General features: G+C 34.4%; 2 protein-coding genes and 1 non-coding gene across 4 annotated transcripts; 1 reads left to right on the top strand and 2 right to left on the bottom strand.

Moving 5' to 3' along the window:
* Positions 1 to 2,404: 2,404 nt before the first annotated feature.
* Positions 2,405 to 4,694, bottom strand: LOC107814175 (uncharacterized). The gene is made up of 2 exons (XR_012706735.1): positions 4,586 to 4,694; positions 2,405 to 2,931 (listed from the first exon to the last, which is right to left on the bottom strand). It is a non-coding gene; the product is annotated as an uncharacterized LOC107814175 (transcript).
* A 1,221-nt stretch (positions 4,695 to 5,915) lies between these two features.
* On the bottom strand, positions 5,916 to 10,679 carry LOC107814174 (IQ domain-containing protein IQM6-like). The gene is made up of 8 exons (XM_016639525.2): positions 8,623 to 10,679; positions 8,421 to 8,535; positions 8,260 to 8,325; positions 8,089 to 8,177; positions 7,911 to 7,998; positions 7,323 to 7,562; positions 7,121 to 7,222; positions 5,916 to 6,871 (listed from the first exon to the last, which is right to left on the bottom strand). Exons 1-8 carry the CDS (start codon positions 9,198 to 9,200, stop codon positions 6,113 to 6,115), a joined length of 2,037 nt encoding a protein of 678 aa, XP_016495011.2. The 5' UTR covers positions 9,201 to 10,679; the 3' UTR covers positions 5,916 to 6,112.
* A 5,900-nt stretch (positions 10,680 to 16,579) lies between these two features.
* LOC107814173 (uncharacterized) lies at positions 16,580 to 25,568 on the top strand. 2 transcript variants are annotated; one of them, XM_075247948.1, is made up of 10 exons: positions 16,580 to 16,801; positions 19,847 to 20,162; positions 20,244 to 20,459; positions 20,542 to 20,756; positions 20,842 to 21,087; positions 22,520 to 22,726; positions 22,807 to 22,899; positions 22,980 to 23,078; positions 23,158 to 23,489; positions 25,296 to 25,568. In XM_075247948.1, the coding sequence occupies exons 2-4, from the start codon at positions 19,853 to 19,855 to the stop codon at positions 20,571 to 20,573; spliced, it is 558 nt and encodes a 185-aa protein (XP_075104049.1). In that variant the 5' UTR covers positions 16,580 to 16,801; positions 19,847 to 19,852; the 3' UTR covers positions 20,574 to 20,756; positions 20,842 to 21,087; positions 22,520 to 22,726; positions 22,807 to 22,899; positions 22,980 to 23,078; positions 23,158 to 23,489; positions 25,296 to 25,568. The 2 variants fall into 2 exon arrangements, with proteins under 2 accessions (XP_075104049.1, XP_075104050.1); XM_075247949.1 differs by lacking the exon at positions 23,158 to 23,489 and having other exon boundaries at positions 25,296 to 25,416.
* The last annotated feature ends 1,219 nt before the right edge of the window (positions 25,569 to 26,787 follow it).

The raw sequence follows: 26,787 nt of genomic DNA on the forward strand, positions 1-26,787 counted from the left end.
CCCTTGCCTCGCGAATTAGTGTCTGAAATCCTCGAATCTAGTCATAAACAATTCAATATATTCAATACAAATTGTAGGAATTAATTCCATATGAATTTACTAATTTTTCGGATTAAAATCTGAAATTCATTTTAAAAATCGATAGTGGGGCCCATGTCTTGAATCTCGGAAAAACTTACGAAATCCGAACACCCATTCCGAGACGAGTCCAACCATATAAAAATTATCCAATTCCGATGTCAAATGGACCTTCAAATCTAAATTTTTGAAAAGTTTTACAAAAATTCCAATTTCTTCCATCTAAATCTGAAATAAAGGATGAATATAGACATGGATTCATGAAATATAATCATTTTTGGTTATAGAACACTTACCCAATTCAAAGTCGTGAAAAACTCCTTCAAATCGCCCAAAATCCGAGACTTAAAACTCAAAAATGAGTAAAAATGACTAAAACCCGATTTTATGTATTCTGCCCAGTATTTTCGCATCTGCGGGCTATATTTTCGCACTTGTGGCCTCGCATTTGCGAGACAAAGCTTGCATTTGCGGAATAGGGCAGCTTGTCCAGTGGCCGCATCTGCGCCCAAAAATGTCGCACCTGCGACATCGCAGAAGTGCATTAGTGACCGCAGAAACGGTCTTCCTCGCAAAAGCGGCTCGTCCATCGCGGATGCGATTTCGCACCTGCGCTCATTTCTCTGCAGAAGCGGAGCTCGGCAGGGCTGTCCAATGTCGCAGAAGCGACTGAAATTCCGCAGGAGCGACCACGCACCTGTGCACAAAATGTCGCAGGTGCGATACTCCAGAACCAGCACTGGGCAGCAGGTTCCAATTGCTATGTGGCTCGTCCGAAACTCATCCGAGCCACTCGGGACCTCGTCCGCATATTCCATCAAGTTTAGAAACATAATACAGACTTACTCGGGATTTCAATTCACGTCAAACAACATCAAAATTACAATTCACACTTCGATTCAAACTTTAAGTTTCAAACTTTTCAATTCACAAAACTTGTGCCAAAACATATTAAATGAATCCGGAATGACTTCAAATTTGGCACACAAGTCATAAATGACATAACGGAACTATTCAAATTTTCAGAATCAGATTCCGGCTCCGATATCAAAAAGTCAACCCCATGGTCAAACTTGGAAATCTTTAGCCTTTAAATTATTAGTTTCCGTTAAATGGTCATAACTTGAGCTAGGGACTTCCAAATTAAATTCGGGGCATCTCCCAAATCACGATATGGACCTACCGGAACTGTCAAAATACTGAACTGGGTCTGTTTGCTTAAAATATTGACCAAAGTCAACTCAGTTGAGTTTTAAGGCTCTATTTTATATTTTAATCTATTTTTCACATAAAAACTTTCCGAAAAATTTTACGGACTGCGCACGCAAGTCGAGAAATAATAAATAGTGCTTTTCGAGATTTTAGAATATAGAATTAATAATTAAATTTAAAGATGACATTTTGGGTCATCACAGTAGTGCTTATACTTTCCTGAGCAGAGGGTCTATTGGAAACATCATCTCTATCCTCACAAGGTAAGGGTAAGGTCTGCGTACACACTACCCTCCCAGATCCCACGGTATGGGATAATACTGGATATGTTGTTGTAAAGTAATAGAAATTATTAGACGAGGCTGTTTGTTTAATTTATTGCTTTTGAGGTATTTTACGTGAAGAGCTTTTCTGCAAATATTCATAAATTTTCAAAAACACTGCAACTAAACTACGCTTCTGTTCACCGGGGGCGGTTCAACCCCAAGCAGCTAAAACCAAGGCTTTAGGTCCCAAAATATAGGACCCCAAATATTACTCACATTACACATGTAATAAGTAAATAATTAATGGTAAGTAAATCCTTTAATCAACCATTTGCTATGTCAATAATCATTATAGCATAGTTTCAAATATATGCTATTTTTCAGGGAGAAATTTGGCTGAGCTATAACTAATGAATTGGGATGCACTTAAATGACCTCCTACTTCATTCCTCTTATTGTCTTCAACTTGGATTAATTTTTTCTTTACAATACACACTTAGAGATAATTAGCTCCATATTGATTTTGGGACTTGTTTTGTAACAAAAGCATTACAAAAAACTGTACCAGTATAATACTTTAATTGACATGCAACTTTTCTCATTTATTTCTTCAAGAATAAAAAAAAATAAACTGGATCACTTCTCTGGTGTTGTATCATATTTTACTTTATTCTCAAACTGGACCAAACATTACATATCTTACAAAATGACTTTCTTCTTCTAGAATGCAACTGCGCATGTTGTTAAGTTTTCACAAGATAAGAACATAAGACATGCTCAAAGATCAATTAATAGAATGACGGAGGAAAGTTGCTGAAAATAGATTTTCAGACTAGCATACTGGGAAGTTAGAAACAGCCATGAAAAGAATCAATAAGGACATCACAGCATTTTCCAGCAATAACTTGCAAGAGAAAAAAAATTACTCAACCCTCATGGTCAAAAGCATCACCAAACAGTTCTAAATATATGCTACTACTACACACTTAGCACAAGTCCTGAAAACAATACCAAACATTTTTCTTGGAGGACTAAGACAATAGCTATCACAGTATCAAGGTAATCAAAACCATAAAAAGGGCAGCCTGGTGCACTAAGCTCCCGCTATGCGCAGGGTCCGGGGAAGAGCCGGACCACAAGGGTCTATCAAAACCATCTCGACAATAAATGAATTGCTCAGCGCAACCTCCTAGCTTCCCTCTCAGACTCCAGCAGTGTGAGAACATCTCCCTCTCTGACTGGTCCCTTGACATTTCTCATGATAAACCGGTTCTGGTCATCTAAGAACTTCACTCTCACCTGAGTCACCTGCCCTCTTGATCCTGTGCGGCCCATGACTTTCACCACAATAGCATGCTTGGTTGCAGATTCCATTCTGAAGAAATAATATATATTTAAGAAATAATGGTGGGAGGAAATGACAGAAAGATCGAATAAAGCAACAGCACAAAATGCCAAAAATTCATGCCAGAGCATAGCGATAGGAATACCTTAGCAAATAATAGTGCAAAATATGTAGTAGCTTTTAACGTTCAATAGAAAAAGTGTTCCTACATCTGTAACTGTTAAAGCATATGATGCTATAGCAAACAACCATTTTCCAGTTCAACTATGGAGACAATATGCATTAAAGAACACCTAGACATCCAAACAAAGTAGTGGCGCTTCTGTAACCACATGCCCTCAACATGCTCTCAAATCAAAAGCATTCAATAAAACCATGATATAGGGTTGAGATATTTATGAAAGTACAGAAGATATTTTAACCTTTTACCTTTTGTACACACAACTGTTTATTCACTATGTTCTAGCTTATGTAACACTATTACCTTACTAGTCCATTCCAAAAAGAATGACACATTTCAATATTTCGATACAATTTGACTTTAAGCTTATCATTTTAGTCTTAATTAAAAAGCTTTTATAGCCACACAAATGTTATAGCATGTTTAAGACCACAAGTTTCAAAAGTATTTCTTTTTCTTTCTTAAACTCTGTTGAGCCAAACTATGCAACATAAATTGGAACATAGGGACTTCTTGATTTCTTATGATTAATTAGTTGGCATGTTATTTTCGCAAGCGAATCTTGCTTTCAATCGAACTGCCCCTTTCAGCTATGTTACAGCCTACATGGAGTTGGTATTTGTGTGGATTCTTCATAATACACTAAAATTGCTTATAAAAAAGTACAAAAAGTAACCAGTACAAGTTTATGTAACATGGTCTTTTGTGATTCACTGAAAAAGAGCAATATAGCCAAGCCAGACAAATCCACTAAAACGCAACAAAGGCTTTCTTTTACATCAAGACTTTCTTTTACGTCAAATTAAAAATCAACTTAATTTTGATATTCTATTGCTTCATATCTTAGGAGGCATCAAGCAGAACCTCGACGCTAGCTCACAGTAAGTCCATTTAAATGCAGAATTTCATATTTCTCTCATACACCTATTGCAACAACAAGACAACAATTCATATTTTTTTGCATTAAGAACATATGCAACCCGATTACAAATAAAGATTTCTCATGAACAAGTCCGCACAAGAATATCACTGTCTCTAAATCTAATGCCCCATGAGCCCATCTGATCAAAACAAAAACACAGATAAAGACCAACAACAACAAACTTCTTAATCCACAAGTATAGAAGATATCAAGGTGGAAAATGAATATACAACAACTATGCCTCGATCCCAAACAGGTTGGTTCGGCGATATGAATTCTAATTTCTTTTTTTATGCTCAACTTGTATCATTATCATTACCAAAATAAAATAAAAGTGAAAGGTGCAAAATGAATATAGCCCATAAAAAATCTGCCATTGCATAACTGAATAAAGGGTTTTGTAATTAGTCCCTAGATTCTAAGAAAAGGTAAAAATTAGTTGAAAATCACAACTTAGAGCCATTATCACATCGAAAACAGACAAAAAAAACTATATAAACTTTAAGCAAACACAACATTATAGTGCAATTCAACTAAAATTATCGTTTTACAATGAAAATTCATTACGAAGAGAGACGTACACTTTGATTCACTCGGAGAAATAATTCGCTGGAGAGGAGGAGAGTTAGCGGCGGCGTACTTGCAAGGCTTTTGGCTGAAACCAGGTTTCGTTTGGTTTTAATTTATACTTGCTTTTAGGGATTCAAAACAATCTTAAAAGGTTCGTTGTTCATCCGGCCCGCTAGAATAAATTGGGCTTGGGCCAAGACTTGCGATTTTTTTCCAAGAATTTGCACAGAGTGACCTTCCACGTGTCCAATATTTAGTTTTTGGCCCCATTAAAGTTTAGCCATAAATACTGGAAATCGGGATTCGGATCACCAAGGATATATTAGGGTGATCACCAAACTTTTTACCAGAAATCATACGCTCTTGCTCACAAATCTGTTGTTCTAACTCACACCAGGCTATTTCCGAGAAAATAGGGGTCTCGAACGGAAGAAGAATAAGGCAGACTCTCCTTTGACTAGTTTTGGAGAGAGGGGGTGGGGTTAGGTGGGTGAGTGTGAGTGTGAGTGTGAGGGTGTGGGGTTAGGTGGGTGAGTGTGAGGGTGTGGGGTTGGTGGGTGAGGGTGAGAAGGTTGAGAAGCAGTTTTGAAAAATATTTTCCCTTCTATTGATAAGGAAAATATTTTCCTGCAATTGAGTTCATAAGAAAAATATTTTTCAAAATATTTAAGCCAACCAAACATGGAAAAATTGGAAAATATTTTCCGAAAAATGTTTTCCTTCGTACCAAACACACCCTAAGAGTGTAGATTTTTTCCCCATTTTATCACTTAGTTTACATAAATTATATTTGCAATATTCAAGACAATGTGAAAACCCTCTAAAACTTATTAATAAGGAGAATGCCAAGTTATTAATAAATTGGACACAAACCTTCATTTTGAGGAAATGAACTCGAGGGATGGAAATTGAACCTGAGATCTCTCTAATTTGGAATTATAATTGTTGTCAATTTGAACTCTTTCATCAGTTGTGCTCTATACTTCTAATGCACAAAACATCAGTTGGAACAAAACTTAAAATTATCCAATATTTTTTAACTTTGCAATTTTTGAAGGAAGCAGTATCAGCATACTATAGTAGATTTAGTTAAAACATCCTAGAAAAATCATGAGTCATAATAATCAAAGGATGAAGGCAATTTATTTGTAATTAAATTAAGAATATTACATAGGTATGTAAAGATGATGTAAACCTCAAACCTCAGATTGATCTGTATTTTTCTCGGCTGTGACTTGTGATATTTTTCAAAGTCTCTACAATTCTTTAAGCTAAAAAAAGAGGAACAACTAATAAGATGAATACTAGAGAGTAAAGAGGAGGAGAAAGAACCCTGACTGATAAAGAATTTTGACTTCATGTGATCTTTTTTCTGTATATCTACAAAAAAATTGGGGTAAAGAATGAATATGTCTGGCCTTACAAAATCTATGTTTGTAAAGAATGATCATGAAGAAAACAAAATGATGAAATTTTCCTACGTTCATGAATAAACAACCAAAAAAGTATAGTAAGAATGATTTGATTTCTACTAACTACTAATCACAATATTTTTGTATCTCTGCTACTAGTGGGGTTGATTGAAAGAATACTGCCGATTCAGAAAAAGGACGTCTTTTGCTTTCAGTTGCTTCTCTAGAAAAGATGGTAGGAGTGTGTCGTCGAGCAGATTTTGGCGGAGTTGGAGACGTAGTTCTTGGAGACAAATACACCTCCTCCATAACGCGAAATTGGAGCTCTGTTGGATAGTCCCTCATACATCCAATCCGAGGTCCAGCTCCCGTTGTCCATCTACAAGATAATTGATGAGCCAACTGGAACGACTTTGTTCTTCTGTGTGTATTTATTCTCTTCATTATCTTTTCTGTTGGGATAGGTTCTTCATAATCTTCTTCATCTTCGTCATCAAATAAATTCTGCTTTGAAACTGAGAGCTCTGTATCAGATAAATATTCTTCTGCTGTTTCATATCCATCTACTGGAGTATCCAAAGGCTGTGTGTCGTCTTTTGATCCTCCCTGCTGGCCAGCCTTAGGGAACAACTCAAATATGTCTTGCCTTAGTGGTATTTGGACCGCAATTTGGGGTCTTAATCCTTGCGACCGCCTTGACAATGGAACTGAATTTTCTGCATCTTTACAATACTTGGTAGTAGAATCAGTCTTCTCCTTGTTTGAGTGTTTGGTGGTGCACTCTTCATTGGCTTGGCTAAAATCTGGTGCAGATAAGCTGTTACGAAGGCCAAAACCACCTTCCTTCCTAATAAAGTGTGCTTTCTCCTCATCACTCGGGGATTTCTGTAAAATAAGGAGTAAAGCTTAACAAGCTAAGCCACGACTATTTTAGCCACCCCAAGAGGTAATAGGATAAGTGTTGCAACTGATTTGTTAATTACATGAAGACTTCTAATTAGCTTGACAGCTGCTTCTCTTACACAAATGCTCTAAGGTCAGTTCCCATGAGTTTATGGACAAGTTTATTGTGAATTATAAAGTGTCTTTGCTTATGCTTAAGTTTTAATCATTACGAAAAATGCTGCATCCTACCTGGAGAACACTGACGTCAATGTTATGTTGCTCGAGATATGATATAAATTCTTCAAAATTCTCTTTTGTGGGGAGATAATGTCCGCTATGTGGCCAGACAGCCTAGATCATGCAACAAAAAAATTAGATTCATAGGAAATCATGTTTAAGAAAAAACCTATTGCAGATTTGGCAAACTTATCGCAATTTGTTAGATTTGTACCTTTAAAATACCATCTTCCACCACTAATCTGCCTGCAGATAATGTGGCTCCTCCAGCTAAGAAACTTGAATGCTGAAAAGTGCCTTTTTGCTTCATTCCAATATACAAGTCCTTCGACACGCTTAGCACAAAGATCCACTTGGTATCTTCAGGACCTACCCTCGTATCAAGAAGATTCCCACTCTGCTTGTAGATGAATTTTCCACCCACAATTACAACTTCATATGCCTCTCTCTCTACCTATAAATAGTCATAACTTGCGAGTTGCATTAAACATGATTTCCTAACATTTCTTCTTACTTCATGCAACTAAATAAATTGTAATATCCTTAGAAGTGTGAATACTTGTTTTTAAATATTACAGAGGATGTCACAGATTAACCTTCCACATCATACGTAAAGTAGCATTACCTACTGTCTATTAGGCACAACACTCTATTTTGGTTATAATTTTCAAAAATGAATATAGAAAATCCCTTCGCAGATCCTTGCATAAATATCATATACCAGCCTAGATTTGAACCCCTTTTCTGTCGCATTATAAACTTATAGGAAAACTTGATCCCTACAAAAGAAGATAAAACTCACCGGACCAAGATATTTGATGCATTGTTGATGAAGTTTTGATCTAGGGCACTTCTCAAGATTTACTTCTTTACCTTCACCTATGTCCAACCTGCAATATTCGAGGGAAAAACGTCTCGTTCAGTGAAGTTTAAACTGAAGTTGTTTGTTTGAATTTCTTGCTTATCCAATATCATCTCACCAATAGAAGAAAGGTTGTTTACTGTCAGCTTGGAGCCACTTGGTGTAATAAAATTGAAGATTGTGACCGTAACGATGTCTAGGATCAATCTGTTTTCACAATCATTATATCAATGAAAATCCGACATTCTCAAATTTGTTATCTAAACTTTGTGGAGAATAGGGTACTTACTGCCTCAAGCCAATGCTGTAAAGCAAGCTTACATGCCTTTTCATCTTTGGACAAACCTTTACCAACCTACCAATGCAGACAAAGTCCTAAATATCACAACTTAACCAAAAGAAAGAAAGATTCTGAAATGGAATTTATTAAATGGTAAAATCAATCCATACCTTAGCAGCTCTAGTTAAAGCTCTTGACCAACGAGAAAACGCAGTTTCGGGTTTCTGAATGTCAAAGAATGATATAGAACTATGCTTGAGTTCAACAGAATCTAATACCTTCCACCTGTAAATTTCACTCAAAATTAGGAACAAAACGAATCTGCATTAAGGGAAAAAATGCCCCTAATCATAAATGTTTAAACTACTATACCATCTCTGCTCAACTAGAATAGCACAATCCGCTAGCCGTCTTCTAGTACGAAAACTTTTGTACGTTTTCTGCAACTTTACTGCAGCCTCATCTCTTTGTTTCTCATATACTAATGGTAGTATGTTAGTAGTCTGGTCAGACAAACTATGTAGTAAACTTTCAGAAACCTCTTCACTGCTCGTGAGGCTGTCTGATCTATTCGACGTCTTATCACCCGCAACAAACACAGGAGTCTTTACTCCAATCTCGGCCTCCAGTTCCCTCCTTTTATAGCTAAGAGTTCCTTCAAGGATCAACTTCCCAGAACTGAGAGACTTCTGCATTTTTGACTGCTGAGAATTTTGGTCATTGAAATTAATATGATGTAACGTGGTCCTCGTACCATCATTTCCAAAACTCATTGTTCTCACTAAATAAGATTCGAACCGAGTATCTGAATCATCAAAATTGGCAAAGGGACAGGAATATGTTATTCCCATCTCCCAGCCAAAATTTTTGTAGGACTTCCTAGCTTGATCGAAATTCCCAAGTAAAAAAAAATAACAATCTACAGAATTAAAGATAAAGTCATCAGACATTACTTTCCTCAATACTTCTCAGGTGATGATAATGAGCACAAAAAAAAGTTAGACGACTAACTCGACACACTTGTATACAGAATAATGTAGAAGTATCCAGAGCTGGATGATCAACTTAACTCCTATTAATAACCAAAAGAAAGCAACATTACCAAAGAAACATAGAGTTTTCAGAAGAGAAAAACTTAAATGGAGTAACATTACAATTTGCAATAGATGCAAAGGGATCTATCAATATTTGTATTGGTAAATAGCAACTAATCTCAGAACCCAACTTGTACATTGAAACAAACCATAAATCTAATACATTATGTCAACCTCCTCATTTTAGGTGAAATTAGAGAGAGAGAGAGCTAATGAAAATCGAACATGAAATAAGCTAGGTTGTTTATTTGACTCGGACCTGTTCTAAAAAAGTCGAGGTATTTCGAATTGTTTGTTGACACGGACAAAGTCCCACTAGATCGATGAAGAATCTCTCTAAAATCTGCTCTTTGATCAGTGATTCACCGGCCACTAGATCCAGGAATCCCACCTTGTACCGAGCTTCCCAAGTTGGATGTCACTTCCCTCTCTGATCCCACCTATTTCATTCTTCTATTGAGTCGGCTAACTGTAACTATAAGCTACACGCCTCGAACTCGTATAAAGATTCTTCCTCTAGGGCCTCCTTTCACCTTTTGTTAGCGACCCTTAAACGTGGGTTCCAGCAGTGCCAGTTCAAGCCTTACCTTTTTCGTTTAGTCTGACTATTTTCCGAATTCTATATATGAATGAAAGCTACGTTTCGGCAAATAGGTCTATTTATATAAACTATCATCCTAAGGAAGAAACTTAAAAACATTAGTTTCACAGCCGAGGTCAGAGCTTCAAGTCAGTAATGTCTCTTTAGCGCCCCATACCCTACTACAGAATCCCAATATCAGAAAACTCATTGGCTCCTAATTTCTGCAAAATAGGCAAACAAGAAATGCGGATGTACATCATGAGATGCAAAGACCAAATGATAAAAACAACAAAATGCACTGCTAAAAAGTGCATGTAAAACAAGAAAGACGCGAAAAAAGGGTACAACTTTTTACATTTTCCATACCTGTGAGAACGAAAAACTGGGTATAAATATAATACTTCACAATAAAACAAGAAAATACATTTGAAAAGGTACAACCTTTTACCACGCCAATACCTATGAGACGAAAACTGAGTAAAATATATATCATGTAATTAAAAGAAAAAAAAAAAGAAATGAAAAGGGTACAATATTTTTTGACCTTTTCTAATACCTATGAAAATGATAAAATGTCCAACTTGGAAGGAAAAGGTAGAATTTTGAGAAGCAATGGGAATGAATAAAACAAAGATAAGAAACTCAGAAAGAGCAAGAATTTTTTTGAGTGAGGGATGTAGACTAATTTGAGAGAGAACGCAAAATGTGGGGTTTTTCAAAACAAAATTAAGGAAACACAATGGCCATTTGTTTCTCTGTGTAAAACATTCTTTTCTAACTCACAAATTCACTAATTTGTATTCAGAAAATAACAAAAAGGATAGTGATGTACGTTGACTGTCCAGTCCAACGATTAGAAGCATAGTTGACAATGGAAAATAGCCCTCACTTTGGATAATACAACAACATTAGGGGTGTGTTTGGTATGGTGGAAAATATTTTCACGAAAAATGAGTGGTTTTATCACTTATTTTTTCTTATTTGGTTGGTGAGTGGAAAATCTTTTCAGAAAATATTTTTTATTATTTGGTTAGAGAGTTAAAAATATTTTTTTATGGTACTCTCCTCACCCCCTTCCCCCAAATTCACATGTTTCCTTGCTCCCCTAAATGAAAAGAAAATACTCATTTGTTGGGGAAAAAAAATCTATCTATAACATAAAAAAGAAAGTACTATTAATAATATTTTTATTTATGGTGGGGTCAATAGTGGGGTGAGGGAGTAGGTTGGTGGGAGTTGGTAGGGATGGGGAATAGGTGGGGAAGGTTGAAAAAGAATTTTGAAAAATATTTTTCCTTCTCTTGATAGGAAAATATTTTCCTTCAATTAAAGGAAAATAAGTTCATGAGAAAAATATTTTCTAAGATATTTAAACCAACCAAACATAGGAAAATTGGAAATAATGAAGTCGGTGTAGCCTCCTTTAATTTCAAATCTTATTTAAAGTTAGTAATTAATAAAACAGGAAAAACCAATAATTTCTTAAACGGAGTGTTGTTTTATGGATTAGACGATGAACTCTTTTTTATTTAACGTGATGACCTTGTAGACTAGTTGAAGGTTGCGATATGAGGATGCTTTTACAAAATATTGTGATATTGATTATGGATTGATGCATTGTATTTCTAATTGTATTTGTGAGGATGGCCAGCCTGTAGGTCCACTTTTAAGTAGTGATTGGGAAAGTGTAAGATGTATTGTGAAATTTCTTGAAATATTTTATGAACTCACCCTGAAGGTATCGGGCACACTTTATATTACATCTAATGTACATTTTCTTGAGATCTGTGTGGTAGGTTCTTCTTTGAAAGAATTGATGGAAACTGAAGATGTTGTCGTACGAGAATTAGCAAAGAACATGAAAGAGAAATTTAACAAGTATTGGGGTGATCCTCACAAGATGAACAAGATAATATTTATTTCACGTGTGTTGGATCCACGCCACAAGTTTTACTCTCTTTCTTTCGTACTTGCTGCTATGTTTGGAGAAACAAAAGGTGTGAAAATATAAGAGGAAGTGAAGACATACATGAAAACTTTGTTCAGTGAGTATGTCAAAATAAATGGTGATTCGTGTTCATCTTTTCCATCTTCAACTTCATCTTCATGTCCATCTTCTCCGTCTTCATTCTCAAAATTCATGCTAGATTTAAAGAGGCATAAGAGTGGTGGAGGTATTGACTCAAAAACAGAGTTGAATAAATATTTGAGTGAAGATGTTGAGGAAGAAAAAGATAAATTTGATGTTCTGGGTTGGTGGAAGTTGAACTCACCTAGATTTTCCACTCTTGCTGATATGGCACGTGATGTGCTAACCATACCAATTTCTAGTGTTGCATCTGAATCGGCCTTTAGTACTGGAGGACGCATACTTGATCCATTTAGGAGTTCATTGACTCTTAGGTTGGTTCAAGCTCTTGTGTGTGTCCAAGATTGGCTTCGTAACGAATCAACAACTCCGGTTAAAATTGAGGAAGATTTAGATAATCTTGAACAACTTGAACTGGTAAGACTATCTTTCTTCTCTTATTCTTTATTTTGATATATCTATTTGATAACTTATTTGTATGTTTATTTGGATTCTTTTTATGTTAACATATGTGTGGTTTTAAACTTTCAATAGAAATGGTCAATATTGGAAAAGAGCCTTGCATCGTCGACATATAGTATTGATGAAGATTATTGAACTATATTTTGCTGGTATAATTCTTTCACTATTTATTTTTTTATCCAGTGTGTTGGTCTTTGATTTTATGTTTCAATTTTTTCACTAAAGTCTAAACCTTTCATTTGTTATTGCAGAAACAAAGGGGAGTAGTACATCTAGAATTGGGAGGGAGATGGAAGTTGGAACTCTTTAATATTTTTTTGCCTTCTTGAGTTCATCCTTTAAATAGTGGAATACCTATATCTATTTTGTTGATCTGTTGCCTTGTTGGTACTGCAGTTTATTCAGTTCTGTTGCTACAATTATCAGTTAGTATTATTCAGTTTAACCTTCTGGGTTTGTTTAGTTATGTTGCTACAATTATCAACTAATATTTTTCAGTTTAACCTTTTGAATCCATATTGAATTGTTGATGTTGTTTATCCTTATAGAGTATGTATTTCCTTCTCGTTCTAGCTGGGTAAATCTTTATGGATCAGTTGTTACATCCCCTCTTTATAGAGTATGTTGATGGTTATGCTACACCGATCACTAAGAGATGAACTCATGGAATAAGCATCTTAATATATAAGGCTTACAATCCGAACCGTAATCCGAAATATTTATCCGATCCAAATATCAAAATCCAATCAGAATCGAATTTAATTTGATTTGGATTCGGATTGCAATTTATCAAATCTGAAATCCGATCGGATAGTCCAAAATATGCCAAATCCGATCCATGAACATGCCTACTTGTAGTGGAACAAGAACCCCTAGCTTAATGTGTATACTAGAGGGGTGGTGGAATGGTAAATGTTTTTTTATTTTTTTATTTCCAATTTGAGCCTCATAATAGATTATTGGATAGGGAGCACTCTGAATTACATTGTCGTTCGCTGTAATTTATAGTTTTGAAGGAGCAACCATACCACCCAGAAGTGGATCTAAGATTTGAAGGTGTCGGGTATGATAATTTCCTTTAATGTACACCTTGTAATATTAAATATCTAGAGTTTGTTAGAAGCGTTTGTTCGGTTTAATTTTGTTAGCTTATTCGGCAATTTAATTGGTATTTTTTATTTTCAAATATGAAAATTGAATCTCTTTCTCATACCTTACTTGTGAGTTTCACCGGGTATGTTATTGTTTTTGTATGAAAACTACATCTCAAACATCAAGAATCAAATGTAATTAGCATTTAAAAGAAGGAATCATGCTTTTATTATTAACAATACAAGTAAAATCAATATTTTCTCCGGGGAACTACATCTTTTTTTTATATGCTAAAAATAAACTTGCACAAGTAAAATAACATCTTCATAAGGGAATTTCGCCAGTCAGAATAAAAAAAATATTATCAATAAATAAATTATACCTCATAAGTAAATGCACAATTAGATGACTACAGGATCCCAAAAATTAAAATTATAAATCTCATAATTTTTTAGGCAATACCTCCAAAATATTCATAAAAATTTAATAGTAAAGAGATTTAAATTGTATTTAAGAATCATAGAATAGCATAACTTTTTATGTTATAATAAAAAACAATTATGAAAATTAATTTGATTTCAATCCAAAATTTCGACCAAGACCCACATTTTTTTTATTTTGAAAGAAAAAATTAAAAGACTTGAGATTAAGAGAAATGCTTATTTTATGAAAATTTTAAATTTTGGAGGCTCTTTTTTAAGTGTTCTTGCTAAAGATCGCAGATAAAATAATAGAATAGAGAAAAAACATATAAAAATAATAAACGACAAAAATTTGGGAGGTAGCCAAAAAAGAAAATGACTGGGACAAGGAAATAAAAGGTAGAATGAAAATGGAAAATGAGACAAGGTTCAAGATAAATTCGAACTTGAATTTTACACACGAGAAAAACTTTCAAAAAGGTCTACCAGACATGACACCTTTATCTAGTTTACGACTGGACAGAATCAAATATTTAACTTAATTTAAAAAAAATTCTACATAAATATATAATAATTTTATCAACTTAGCGGGTGTCATACCACCCGCCATAAAGGGTGAATCCGCCACGGATTCCACCGTATACACAACTGTCTTCTCATAGAGAAAAAAGATCCAACCTACTCCATACTTTTTCCGTACGAAAACTTTTGAGGATCTTAAGCATTGCTACTTTATATGTGAGATTTAGCAGATGCAATAAGGGCCAAAAATTGCCCCTCAACTATCTTTTTTGGTTTCCCATCCGGTGTCCGGTATTCATATTTGGGCCCGATTAAATACGGATTCGCACCGAGAAGTCCCACATCGGAGGTAAAATGCTCCCTAACAAAGGCAACTTTATACTCAGGGACTCGAACCTGAGACCTCAAGGTTAAGGACTAAGGAGTACTTATCACTCCATCACAACCCTCGTTAGTCCCTTCAACTATCGAAAATAGGATAACTTTAGCCTTCATTTATAGATGGTCCCAAATATATTTAAAATTATTTAACTAATGATATGGACTGCCATGTTGGAGTAAAACATATCGCATCCTTTTCTTATGCTTGTGTCTTCTTTTTCATATCAAAACAATTCTTGCTAGGCTTAATTACTGAAGGATTATATGTGAGATACTCACATTTCACCCCAACATTAAACTGCAGTCAATAACGAGTCTTATAATTTCCAACTCGATTTAGATTGTCCATTTAACTCCAATCTAAATTCTAAAAATTATGTGCATTAGCATATCCTTCTTAAATAATAGTATCTAATAAGAAGCACAGACACAAAAATGAAAATCTTGAGAAATGCCACAGTAAATCGGATGTGAATTATGAAACATTCTGTCTTTAGACATCTAGTCTTTCATTTTAAGGAAGAAAAAAAAAACGGCTATTACAATCAATTTCTTCTCCACCATATTTTCCAATAAAATTATAAAAACTTAACCAATGCCTTATCCCCAAATCCAACACCCAAATAAAGCATTCAATTTAAATATCTCCATCAGTCATAGCCACAACTTTCTCGAAATCAAGCGATCAGGTATGCACCATTTTTGGAATCAAAATAAGTGATGGTTGTTTTGAGATAAAGAAGTAGATAGAAGATATAAAAAAAAGGTGGGGCAAGTTTTATTTCGATGTGGCAATCCTTGTCATCAGTTAAATAATTTTAAAATAGATTAAAGTAATGAAGGTCTATTAATTTTTAAGGGCGGAGATGGCTCAATTTATTAATAGTAGGGATACATTTGGGACCATTTGTAAATTGAGGGTAAATTTGTCCCATTTTTAATAGTTGAGGGGCAATTTTGACTTTTTTCCTTTTATATTGGAGATATATGAGCAGCTGAAATAAGTTGTTAATGAGTTAGTAAGATTGCACGCGCAGTGCACGCGAGAGTTGAGAGCACTGAAACTTATATATTCATCTGTATAATGAGAATATCTTTTTTCTCTTCTTCCCAATTTCTTCTTTCTAGAATGCATGTATACGATTCTATTTTTTTCTCAATTTTGGTCATAATTGAGCTCAATTTAACTTGGTATCAGAGCACCGATCTTAAGATTCGTTGTTCCAGTGTGAATCTCCGGTGGAATTAGCGAAATTAGGTTCTCAATTGACTGTTTCGACGTGAAATTCCGGCAAAGTTGGCAAAATTAGGGCTTTAATATGAACAAGTCATGGCGGAAAATGAAGTTACATCACTTGATCACAATCATCCCCTTTATCTTCAGGTCGGAGATGCTCCTGGATTAGTTTTGATTCCACTCAACACTACAAGAATATTGACTTTTAACGACAAAATTTTAACGAAGGGATATGAATCCGGTCGTTAAAAGTGTATGTATAACGACCATATTTTTTTCGATCGTTAAAGTCTAATTTTTTGTTTATATTTACGAAGGGATAATTTTCGGTCCTTAAAAATTAAAATAATCCGGACGTTAAAATATATTATAAGAAATAAGACAAATAATAAATAGGCGCCAATTTTTCCCTCTTTATTTTCTACCCAATCCACAATCAGCCCACAACCCTCAACTCTCGTGACCACCCCTCCTAAATAAAACACTTCTCTCCGTTTTATCAAAATTGAGAACAAGATAACTTCTCTCTGTTTTATCAATTGAGAACGAGACAAATTGCAGTTACAAGAATACACGCACGTAGCTAGCTTTGAGCTATCAAAGATCTGCAAAGAATCACAAGTTGGCTTCTTCTTTACAACCTAGGGTTTTATTTTCCTTCTTGTCAAGGTAATCTGTAAACTTCTATTCAACCTGTGTGCTTTCATTATGTATCAATTATCTCTGTGTTTATCAAATATTGGATTTCTTCTTAGAATTACATATCTTTCAAATATATAATTACATCCAAATTTTAAGAGTATTGCTGATAAACGTTTCTTTTTTGTTTGATTGATATTTGCTCGCCTTAATTTTATATGTCAAATATGTGTATTCATCTTGTAAAGCAGATTATATATGTGGATTGAGTTTGATTTTGAAAGAAAGGAGATTTTTTTTAATAGCATAACTGATCAATCGATTTGGAGAACATACTATGTATGGTAAAAGTATATACTTATGCTCTTGCCAGTTTTTCTTGGTTTAGCCACTCATTTGAACATATCCGTATGGTTTTATTTGTTCAGTATTAGAAAGATTTCTCCTTTTCTACCGTTTTTTTCTAACTTCCTTTATTTTGGGGGGTGGGGGGAGGGGAAGGGAGGGGGTTGGTTTACCTTGTTTTCAAGTAATGGGGCATGACTGAACTATTTGTGTTTCTTTTTTCAGAGGATGGGGGAAACAGAGTATATATATATTGCACATATGAATAATATACTGGTCTTATTAAAGGAAACATATCGCTATATCAACAAGTAATGTCACTTAGATGTCCCTGTAGTGTATAATATTTCTGTATCTAAGCTTCATATAACAATCTAATGCAGCTGATTTTTTTCCTTCATGTCTATCTTGACCTCTAGACTAAAAGTGGTTGGCCAAAATTTGCATTTGTCTAGTTCTAATTTCACATAAGGTCGCCAGCTTTTAGTGGAGAATTGTGTCTTCATTTTTCGTAGAGGTATCTAATGCTTTGTAAAGTGGTTAATGGACCATATGCGATTCTAAATCTATTTTATTGGACGTGGAGCTTTCGTATAATGTATGTACTTGCTCGAACTTGCTTCTTTCTAAGATACATAATTTTCGTATCCCATTGTTTGACTACTAAGTTAGACATCTAGTGGTTTTTAAGCTTCTTGTCATGCTCCTCTGAATTTGTGTACAATCCTTGTTCCCCTCTTCCTTTTTCTTATCTATTCCTTTTGGACCTTTCTACTTCTTTACAAGCCTGTGAGAATATGGATATGCTAAGAATATATCTTTCCTTAAACTCAAGAATTTGAACTGAATGTAAATGATGTAGAGACTTTTTCTTTTTTTGAAATTTTTGAAGACATGATTAGGAAAAGATGTATACTTAGAATTGTCTTGAATGCTACCTCACAAATAACCTTAAGAAGATGTATACTTAAAATTCACTTCCCAAGAACAAAGATAAGTAATTTGCAATGTGTTAAATCTACATACACTCTTTAGGAATGAACACAAAGCTCCATCTTTCGTTTACCCTACCCTCCAAAAGTCTAACCCTTTCTATCCCAGGTGCAGAAATATGTTCTACACTATAGATGCATCTACCTCTATCTTGAAAGTGTTGAGCCATAAACAAAAGCATACTTTACTAGACAACCAAAATAATACTACCTCATATTTGACTAACATAATCTCTCCTGTTTTAACTGTTTTCACTTTGCAATTATGGAAGCTAAGCATAACTAAACAAGAAAGTTCGCTCACAAAATCTCTCCTTCACCCCTCTCCCCACCTCCCCCCACCCCCACCCTCACCCCCCACCCCCCCAAAAAAGAAGCAATCTCCCTCTATCTCTCATTCTGAGTTGCATGGTAAGAAGAAATTCATTCTTGCACGAATGTATATATCCACTACAAAACCAGTCGAAACAACTACTGTACTGATTAAAAGTTTTGGCTGTCCGTTAAAATATGCAAGTGATATCTGTTCGAATACACATGAAAAAGAGTAGAATGAGTTTTGTTTTCAACTTCAAAGCTATTCCCGTGGAAAATAGACAATTGGGTAGTCAAAAGAAATTATGCCACCACATCCAACCTCGTTTCAAACCAGATAATATCTGAACTCAGTTCCCAAAGCTGAGGAACCTGAGCAGAAAAAGTTTCAACTTTCAAATCCATTTGAAAAATCACTTGTATTAAGATGCCAACCATACAGAGCTAACTCAAGACAAACGAAAATATATGTTAAACTCATATATACCGTACACTGTGAACCTGATCTTCCCTTCTTTCTAAATCACTCTCCTGATAGTCTATGCAAAGCCAATATGCAAGTAGACAAAATTCAAAATACCACTAAGATGAAAATCTATATTTAACCCATCCCCATTTTTCTAGATAAACCTATATTACCAGTATTGTAGTCAGATCAAACATAACACCATTTAAATGAAAAGGACAGTATTAATTTAAATACTAACTGCATTGGTCATTAATAAGTAAGTGAAATCCTAGCCGAGCCAGAAAACTAAAAGGTAAAAGACATTATTTGCCTACACAGGTACTCCAACCGGATGTTACTTTTGACAGAATAACTTGTTTACTTGGATTATAGACCAGTGGAATGTTGGGTATGAGAAATTTTTTAAATGGACTCTAAAAATGTTCTTGAGAACTGGATTGACTAATATTCATAGAGGTGATTAATATGTTTTTGTTTGCTTATGTTTGTTTCTTTCTCCTTTTGCATTGCTATACTAATGATTCTTTTGACATTCTGCAAAAGAATATTGATGATTTAGAGGAGTTAGATAATTCTTCACAACTAAAAAGGAAAAGAACTCAAGAAGGTTTGGAGTTCTATCACACCTGCTTTTAATTTGTTAACTCCTTTATTATAATGAAAGTTCCATACTAAAAACTATTTGATTTACGGGTTAAGTTGCAGGAAAGGAAAACGTTTCTAAAACTCTACCAGTGGATTTCTTCTTAGCTGATTGTATGTTCATATATAATTGATTGACTCACTAAATATTTGTTATCTTTAAGTTTTCATGTGTTATGTTTCTGTCAATTCTATTCATTACTGTTGTCTATTGCCATTTAACTTTCTAGTTTGTTTCCTACACCTTCACATGTTCATATATGATGAAATTGACATGAAAATCTATTAATCAACTATTTTTGTTTCTATCAGGCTGACATGAATCCATCAAAATCTCAGAAGTTTGAAATGGTATCAACTTCGAAGACTGTTAAGCATGCATACGTTCCACTTGGTGCCTTAGCAAGGGGACGAGGGAAAAGCTTCAGAGCTTTTGGTTCTGTAAGAGTAAACGCTGAACAGAGAATTTCGATTGGCAAAAATAAAAATTATATTGTAGTAGCTTCTGATCAGAATAAGCTAGCTCAGAAGGATAGTATTGGGCCTCCTGGTTTTGATCCAATACTGGAATGTGATGCTTCCCTCCCTGATGAAGAAGCGATGGAAGGCACTCGGAGAAGCGAAATAAGTATATTATTGTCTTAAGTTGTAATTTTTTGTTATTGTTATTGTACTGGATTTTTTTGTTTGACTTAATTTTGATTTACAGGTCCATATGAATTTGAAAAGGCCAAAAAAGTAAGAGTAAACGCTGAACATAGAACTTCGATTCGCAAAAATAAAAACTATAATGCAGTAGCTTCTAATCAGAATAAGCTAGCTCAGAAGGATAGTCTTGGGCCTCCTGGTTTTGATCCAATATTGGAATTTGATGCTTCCTTCCCTAATGAAGAAGCGATGCAAGGCACTCAGAGAAGCAAAACAAGTATATTATTTTCTTAAGTTGTAATCTTTGTTGTTGTTATTGTACTGATTTTTTTTTTGTTTGACTAAATTGTAATTTACAGGTCCATATGAATATGAAAGGCCAAAAAAGTAAGAGTAAACGTTGAACAGAGAACTTCGATTGGCAAAAATAAAAACTATAATGCAGTAACTTCTAATCAGAATAAGCTAGCTCAGAAGGATAGTCTTGGGCCTCCTAGTTTTGATCCAATATTGGAATGTGATGCTTCCTTCCCTAATGAAGAAGCGATGCAAGGCACTCAGAGAAGCGAAATAAGTATATTATTGTCTTAAGTTGTAAATTTTTGTTGTTGTTATTGTACTGGATTTTTATATATGTTTGACTTAATTGAGATTTACAGGGTCACATGAATCTGAAAAGGCCAAAAAAGTGAGGAAAAAACAGGTGTAAAAAAGTTGCAGGACTCGAAGCAGGAGAAAAGTTGAGAGTCACTTTTTACCACAATCGAGTTGTTGGGAAGCATCATGCCTTATTTACGAGACACTTAGGTGTATTAGTTCGTGATCGTAATATGTGCCCATTGCGCATACACTCATGGACGGAAATCGAAGAATATAAGCTGGAGCACATGTGGCAAGCTATTAATGTAAGAATTTAAAGTATTACTATCTTGATTTGCCTTCTCCATTTCTTTAACACAAATGAAAAGGAAATACTGTGAGCTTACATCATTCATTGAATGGCTGGTTTTACCATATTGAAAGTTCAATTGCAATTGTACAGTCAAGACAGAGATAGGCACTTGTTACTGTTGTAGGCATGTATTGATGACTTTTCTCCTCTTCTTTTTTTTTGACTAAAACCATGACTCTTCTTGAAGCGTACGCTTGAAGTTATTTTCATTTATATTGCGAGTTTAATTCTAAGTGAATGAAATGCTTCACAAAACTGGAAACTAAAGAATTTAAGTGAATTGTGACTTTATACTAGTCTGTAATTCGTGAATGCATAATACAACACAAAGGTTACAAATATGTTAGATTTTTGTACTAGTCTGCAGTTTTTGAATGTAGTGAACTTGTCGAAACTTTTTTTATTTCTGAAAAAGAACTACTCCGGCGTAAATAATTAGAGGTGTCAATTCCAAATGTAAATAAAATTCATCATGTTTTAGCCTATGCAGGAGTAAAAGTAGATATTGTAAAAGACCAATATCTACATAGTTCTTGGATCAGGTATTATCTTTGTGAAAGATATTGTGTGCATTATTTATCATTATCAAATAGGGAGAAGCACTTAAAAAGTTTGGCTGCTCCATAGATCATGATTTGTTAATGCTTCAGCAAATGACTAAGTAACACTCTGCTTTTGCTTTTCCTTTATTCTATCCTACAACATACTAGGTACTAGTTTTATATTTGCGCTTCTCACCGTAATTTTGATACGCAGAGTATGTATTCGAAACCATGTTTGTTAGTCAGCAGCTAAAGAAATGCCTGTACTTTTTTGTCGAGCAAATCTTCGGGAAATGTCACAATCTTTAATTTATTAGTACTTTATTATTATTCATGTTACTGTATTGGGTTCACTATGAAGAGGTGTATTGGTTATTATATTTCAACTTAATCTAATAATGTAATGGTGTCAAAAAATATTTGCATTATATTTGGAGATTTTGATGTAATAGTTGCCACACTTTCTTAGATTCTCTAGATGCACTTATAACTGATTTACTATTCGTTCCTCACTTTAATCATGGCATACACCTATTCTTCTATTATTAATATTCACTCATGCATATTTGCTGCTTCAAATTTGTCTAACCTCTCATTTTGACTGTTGCAGGTATATTTGTGCATAAGTATCTTTCTTTTGCCTGTCAAATAGAACCAAATATCAACTGATGCTTGCTTCACTTTTTTCTTTAAGGAATATGCCCTCTTTATAAATTAGAACTCACATAACCATTATGAGCTTTATAATCTCCTGTGATACACATAATTGGTTAATATTTTATTTTTCTAATTTATTTGAAAATTTTGAGTTTCATTATTAATGATACTTGTGAAATAATATAGGACAAATTTGATAGTGATAACATAAATGATCAACAAGATCATGTCTTGAAACATATGTGAAAGTTATGGAATAATTGGAGAGGATCGATGCACAAGAACATATAGTATAAGCCATTCCGCGATGCTTTAAGAGATGTGCCAGAGGGGGTAGACAAGAGTGATTGGGAATGGCTGGTCAAAGAGCATTTTTTAACTGAAAAATTTAAGGTAAGGTTTGATAACTATTTATTAACATCTTCTTATATTAAGTGGCTAATTATAATTTTGGTGGCGTATTGTTAATTTAGGAAACAAGTACAAGAAACTCGATCAATAGGTCTAAGTTGACTATGCCTCATCGTACGGGTAGTAAGCCTATTCGAGAGATCATTTATGAATTGGTGAGTAAATATTGCAATTTTTATTAAGAAACCTCATCTTTGTTAAAAAATTTATGTGACTTATTTATTTAAATGTGAAGGGAGGCAAAGACGGAAACCCCCCAGATATGGCAACTATCTTTTTTGAGACTCGTAAGAAGGACGACAAGCTTGTCGAACCTGAAACCAATGAAAAATATGTAAGTTTATTGTTAAATTTTATTTTACATCATTTTATTTTCTGTGTTGTATTATGTCCAATAGTCTTGTAATTTATAGGCAAAAATCCAAGAACTTGTGCAATCTGAATCGTCTCTTACAAACATTGAGGTCGTAGAAAGGTGCTTCGGACCTCAACGCAAGAGTCATGTAGTTGGATTTGGTGGTGGAATTACTGCTAAGGAGTTAAAAGGTGGTAACTCCTCAAAAGCTGCATTGTTGGAAAAGCTGAGTGCTACTGAAAAAGAAAATGAATAACTAAAAGGACGCATGGAAGGGCTAGAGAGTAAATGCGAAGTTCTAAAGAGTAAATATACACAACTTGCAAGTGCAGTGTTTAAACAGGCTTCATCATCATCTTCAAGTGAACAATAGATTGAAGCATTTAACAGGTTAGTAGATTAAAAATCCTATTAATCACCTTTCAAAATATACTTTATCTAAAACTTAAAAATAATACAATTTTACATTAATCACCTCTTCTTGTACTTTTCCTTGCCTGTGGAAAAGATAGAGCTCAAACCAAAAAAAAAAAATGGTGGAGGGACATTTAATACTGAGTTGATTTTAATCCCATTGTTGTATGTATTACTTGGAACCTTCCTCAATGGAGGTTTTTGATATTGACCTGTAGATATAGAGGAAGATGATTTCTGGGAATGTTGTCTATGCTTCACTCTTAGTTTCTTTTATCAAAAACCAACATATTCACAGCGAATAATTTATAAATGTACTTGAGAGTTGAGATAATCAGTACCGATTAGAATGATGGGAATATTCTATCACTCTTGTGCTGATCTTTTTTGCAGTATGTAAAAATATTTTTGCAAATCCTGCCAACTTATTTAACTACATCCCCAAATGGATAAGCTGCCAGCAGTTTGATCCCATGTTACGCCCAATTATCAAGCATTTGATTTTTTCTGAACTATTGTCTTGAGAATTTTAATATTCCATTTATGCATAAGTAAAATAAGATAAGTCCATCGTTATCTGTTTGAGACGGAACAGTTTCTGAAAAATAAAACTGTAAGTGCCATGAAAATGAGCTTTCTGTCTCAATCCCAATTATTTTTTGATGTTCTTTCATCTCCTTCCTTCGATTGCCTGGCATGAGATAGAGTTAGCAAGTAACACTAGTATTTCAATTTTCAACAACTTTAATGGTGACTTTGTTCTTGACAAATGTAACATCTGGTTTTTAACAGTAGTTGAAGGTGACTTCTCCCAAGTTAGCTATTTCATCTTACCAGTGCTAGTTCATATTATTTAGGAGGAGTAAAACCAGTTGCATTACTTCGAGTAAAATGTTTTTACGCTACAGCTTCTTTCAAAGAATGATACCAAATAGCATTCTTTGAAACCAAATAGCATACATATAGTTTTGGGTTGATATTATTTTGGACTCCACTTAGATAATGCGAAGAGCTTATAATTATCAAAAGTGAATTCTCTCACATAATAAATTGGAAAGTTGATCCATTATACTGTTTGCTTCTATACATCTGGCATGTGCTAGAAGTTGCATACAGATGTGTGCTAGATGCCATTAATATTACACTCTGCGATGAAATTGTACAATGCTCATGTGAATTTTTTTCCATTACATTAAGGTTTATGAATTTAAATAAAAATATAGTCATCGAGACAGACACGTAAATTTATAAGCAAGAATGAAGTTCCATACCCAATATTACCTAGAGTTGTCATAATCTAGCTCAATGAACAGAGAACTGATGAAATAATATAGCTCAAAACAGAACCAAAAGGTGAGTTGTAAAGGGAAATTTGGTATATGAACAAGTAATTATCGGTTCTTCATGGAGACTTGATTTGAAGTCATTATCGACTCTTTCTCAAAAGTTTCTATATGCATTTTGTATCTCAATCGCTTTTCCTCCTTATGTGTAGAATCACATGAAACTCTATATAGAATGTGCTTGCCAGAATAAGGCAATTTGTTGTGCAGGTTTTAGTATGACTAGGATGTGTGATTTAAAACTTCACCAGTCTTCTGATCATTGTCCGTGAATGTAGGAAATATAATGCGTCATTTTTCTGCTACATTCCTACTGTTATGCCAACTGATGATTGTATTATTTCACTAGGGCGATCAGTGTAGTCTTTAATGAATCTGATCTTCTTCTTTAATTGTTTATTCTTTGTTACAAACTGACATAAACTTTTTACTTTAATAGATCAAAAACTTGGAAGTCTGAAGAACCTATTGTTGAAGAAAGTGCACATCAAGTTGAAGAACAAGAGAATTTTGTTATGTTAGGGATGGTTTGAAGGCACTGTCTTATGTACATATGCTGCAATTTTTTTTCTCTTTTTAGGAATTGTTAAAAATGATGTTATAGTATTTGGATTGCTTTCTGGTAATGTGATGATGTTATACTATTTGAATTTCTTTCTGCTAATGTGATGCTTAGATCTTTGTATTAATAGAATATCAATCATTTGGTTCATTTTCAAATGTGTCTGGTGTTTGTATGAAAGCTTATAAAATAAGTATTACTATTAGTGAAATATATATTTTGTAATTGTATTTATTAAAAGTTTCCAGTAGCGAAGGGAATGTGGTCATAGTAACTATTGAATAACAAGTTTCTCAAATAGTTTATTAGGCATTAGCAAAGGGAAATTTGGAGCCAAAAAATATAATTATACAATTAACGAAGGGACTTTCGGTCGCTAAAAGCACTTGTAAGGACCAAATTAGTTATTGGCATTGAGACTTTTAACGACTGTTAATAACACATTAACGAGGAAAAAATCTTGTCGCTAAAAACGATGTATAACGATCGGAAATTATGCGGTCCCTAAAGGGTCTTTAACGACCGGATTGAAAATCGGTCATTAACTTTTAACGTCGGAGCTTTTAACGACCGGTGACGACCGAATTTTTCTTGGTCGTTATTGACTTATAGCGATCGGATCTGGACTTTTAATGACCAAATTTCCTCTTTCTAAAGGCCTATTTTCTTGTACTGAGCTTAGTGGGCCAGAGAATTATGTCATATGGAGTTAGAGCAATGAAATTGACACTTCGGGGTAAAGGCAAGCTCGGATTTGTGGAGGGAACTTGTGTCAAGGCGACATACAAAGTAGAATTAGCAGAGCAATGGGAGAAATGTAATGCGATAGTCTATCATGGATCAGAAGCATTGTTTCGAGTGAATTGATGCCTAGTATTGTGTATGCTTCAAATGCCAAGAAGGTCATGAGTGAATTTAAGGAGAGATTTGATATATCGAACTTGACGAGAATTTATCATCTCTGGACAGAAATTTCAACTTGCGACAAGGTACAGATTCTGTAACTAGCTATTACTCGAAGATACAAGATCTACGGGATGAACTAGATGTGTTGGCTCATCTACCTTCCTGTGATTGTGAAGAGTCTAGACCATATGTTGAACATCTGAGGTCACAACGTTTCCTGCAATTTCTTATGGGATTAAATGAAAGTTATAGCAGTGTGAGAAGTAACCTCTTGGCTAGGAGACCAGTAGTATCAGTGATTGAGGCTTATGCCACTGTGACTCGGGAGGAAATCCAACAGTCCTTAGGAGTGGTTGACATGAACAATGATCCTCTGACTATGTTAGCAAGGAAGACTCGATGATTCAAACCTAAGAAACCAGGGCTTATCTGTGAGCACTGTGGATACAAGAGTCACTTAAAG

Source organism: Nicotiana tabacum, chromosome 24, assembly GCF_000715075.1.
Source record: "Nicotiana tabacum cultivar K326 chromosome 24, ASM71507v2, whole genome shotgun sequence".
NCBI classification, from domain to species: Eukaryota; Viridiplantae; Streptophyta; class Magnoliopsida; order Solanales; family Solanaceae; genus Nicotiana; species Nicotiana tabacum.

Coding starts and splice junctions, on each gene's coding strand:
- LOC107814174 (XM_016639525.2), bottom strand. CDS start 9,200: ATGTCTGATGACTTTATCTTTAATTCTGTAGATTGTTATTTTTTTTTA. Junction 7,563..7,910: donor GCATCAAATATCTTGGTCCG/GTGAGTTTTATC, acceptor GACTATTTATAG/GTAGAGAGAGAGGCATATGA. Junction 6,872..7,120: donor TTGACGTCAGTGTTCTCCAG/GTAGGATGCAGC, acceptor CTTATTTTACAG/AAATCCCCGAGTGATGAGGA.
- LOC107814173 (XM_075247948.1), top strand. CDS start 19,853: ATGAATCCATCAAAATCTCAGAAGTTTGAAATGGTATCAACTTCGAAG. Junction 20,163..20,243: donor CACTCGGAGAAGCGAAATAA/GTATATTATTGT, acceptor TTTGATTTACAG/GTCCATATGAATTTGAAAAG. Junction 20,460..20,541: donor CACTCAGAGAAGCAAAACAA/GTATATTATTTT, acceptor TGTAATTTACAG/GTCCATATGAATATGAAAGG.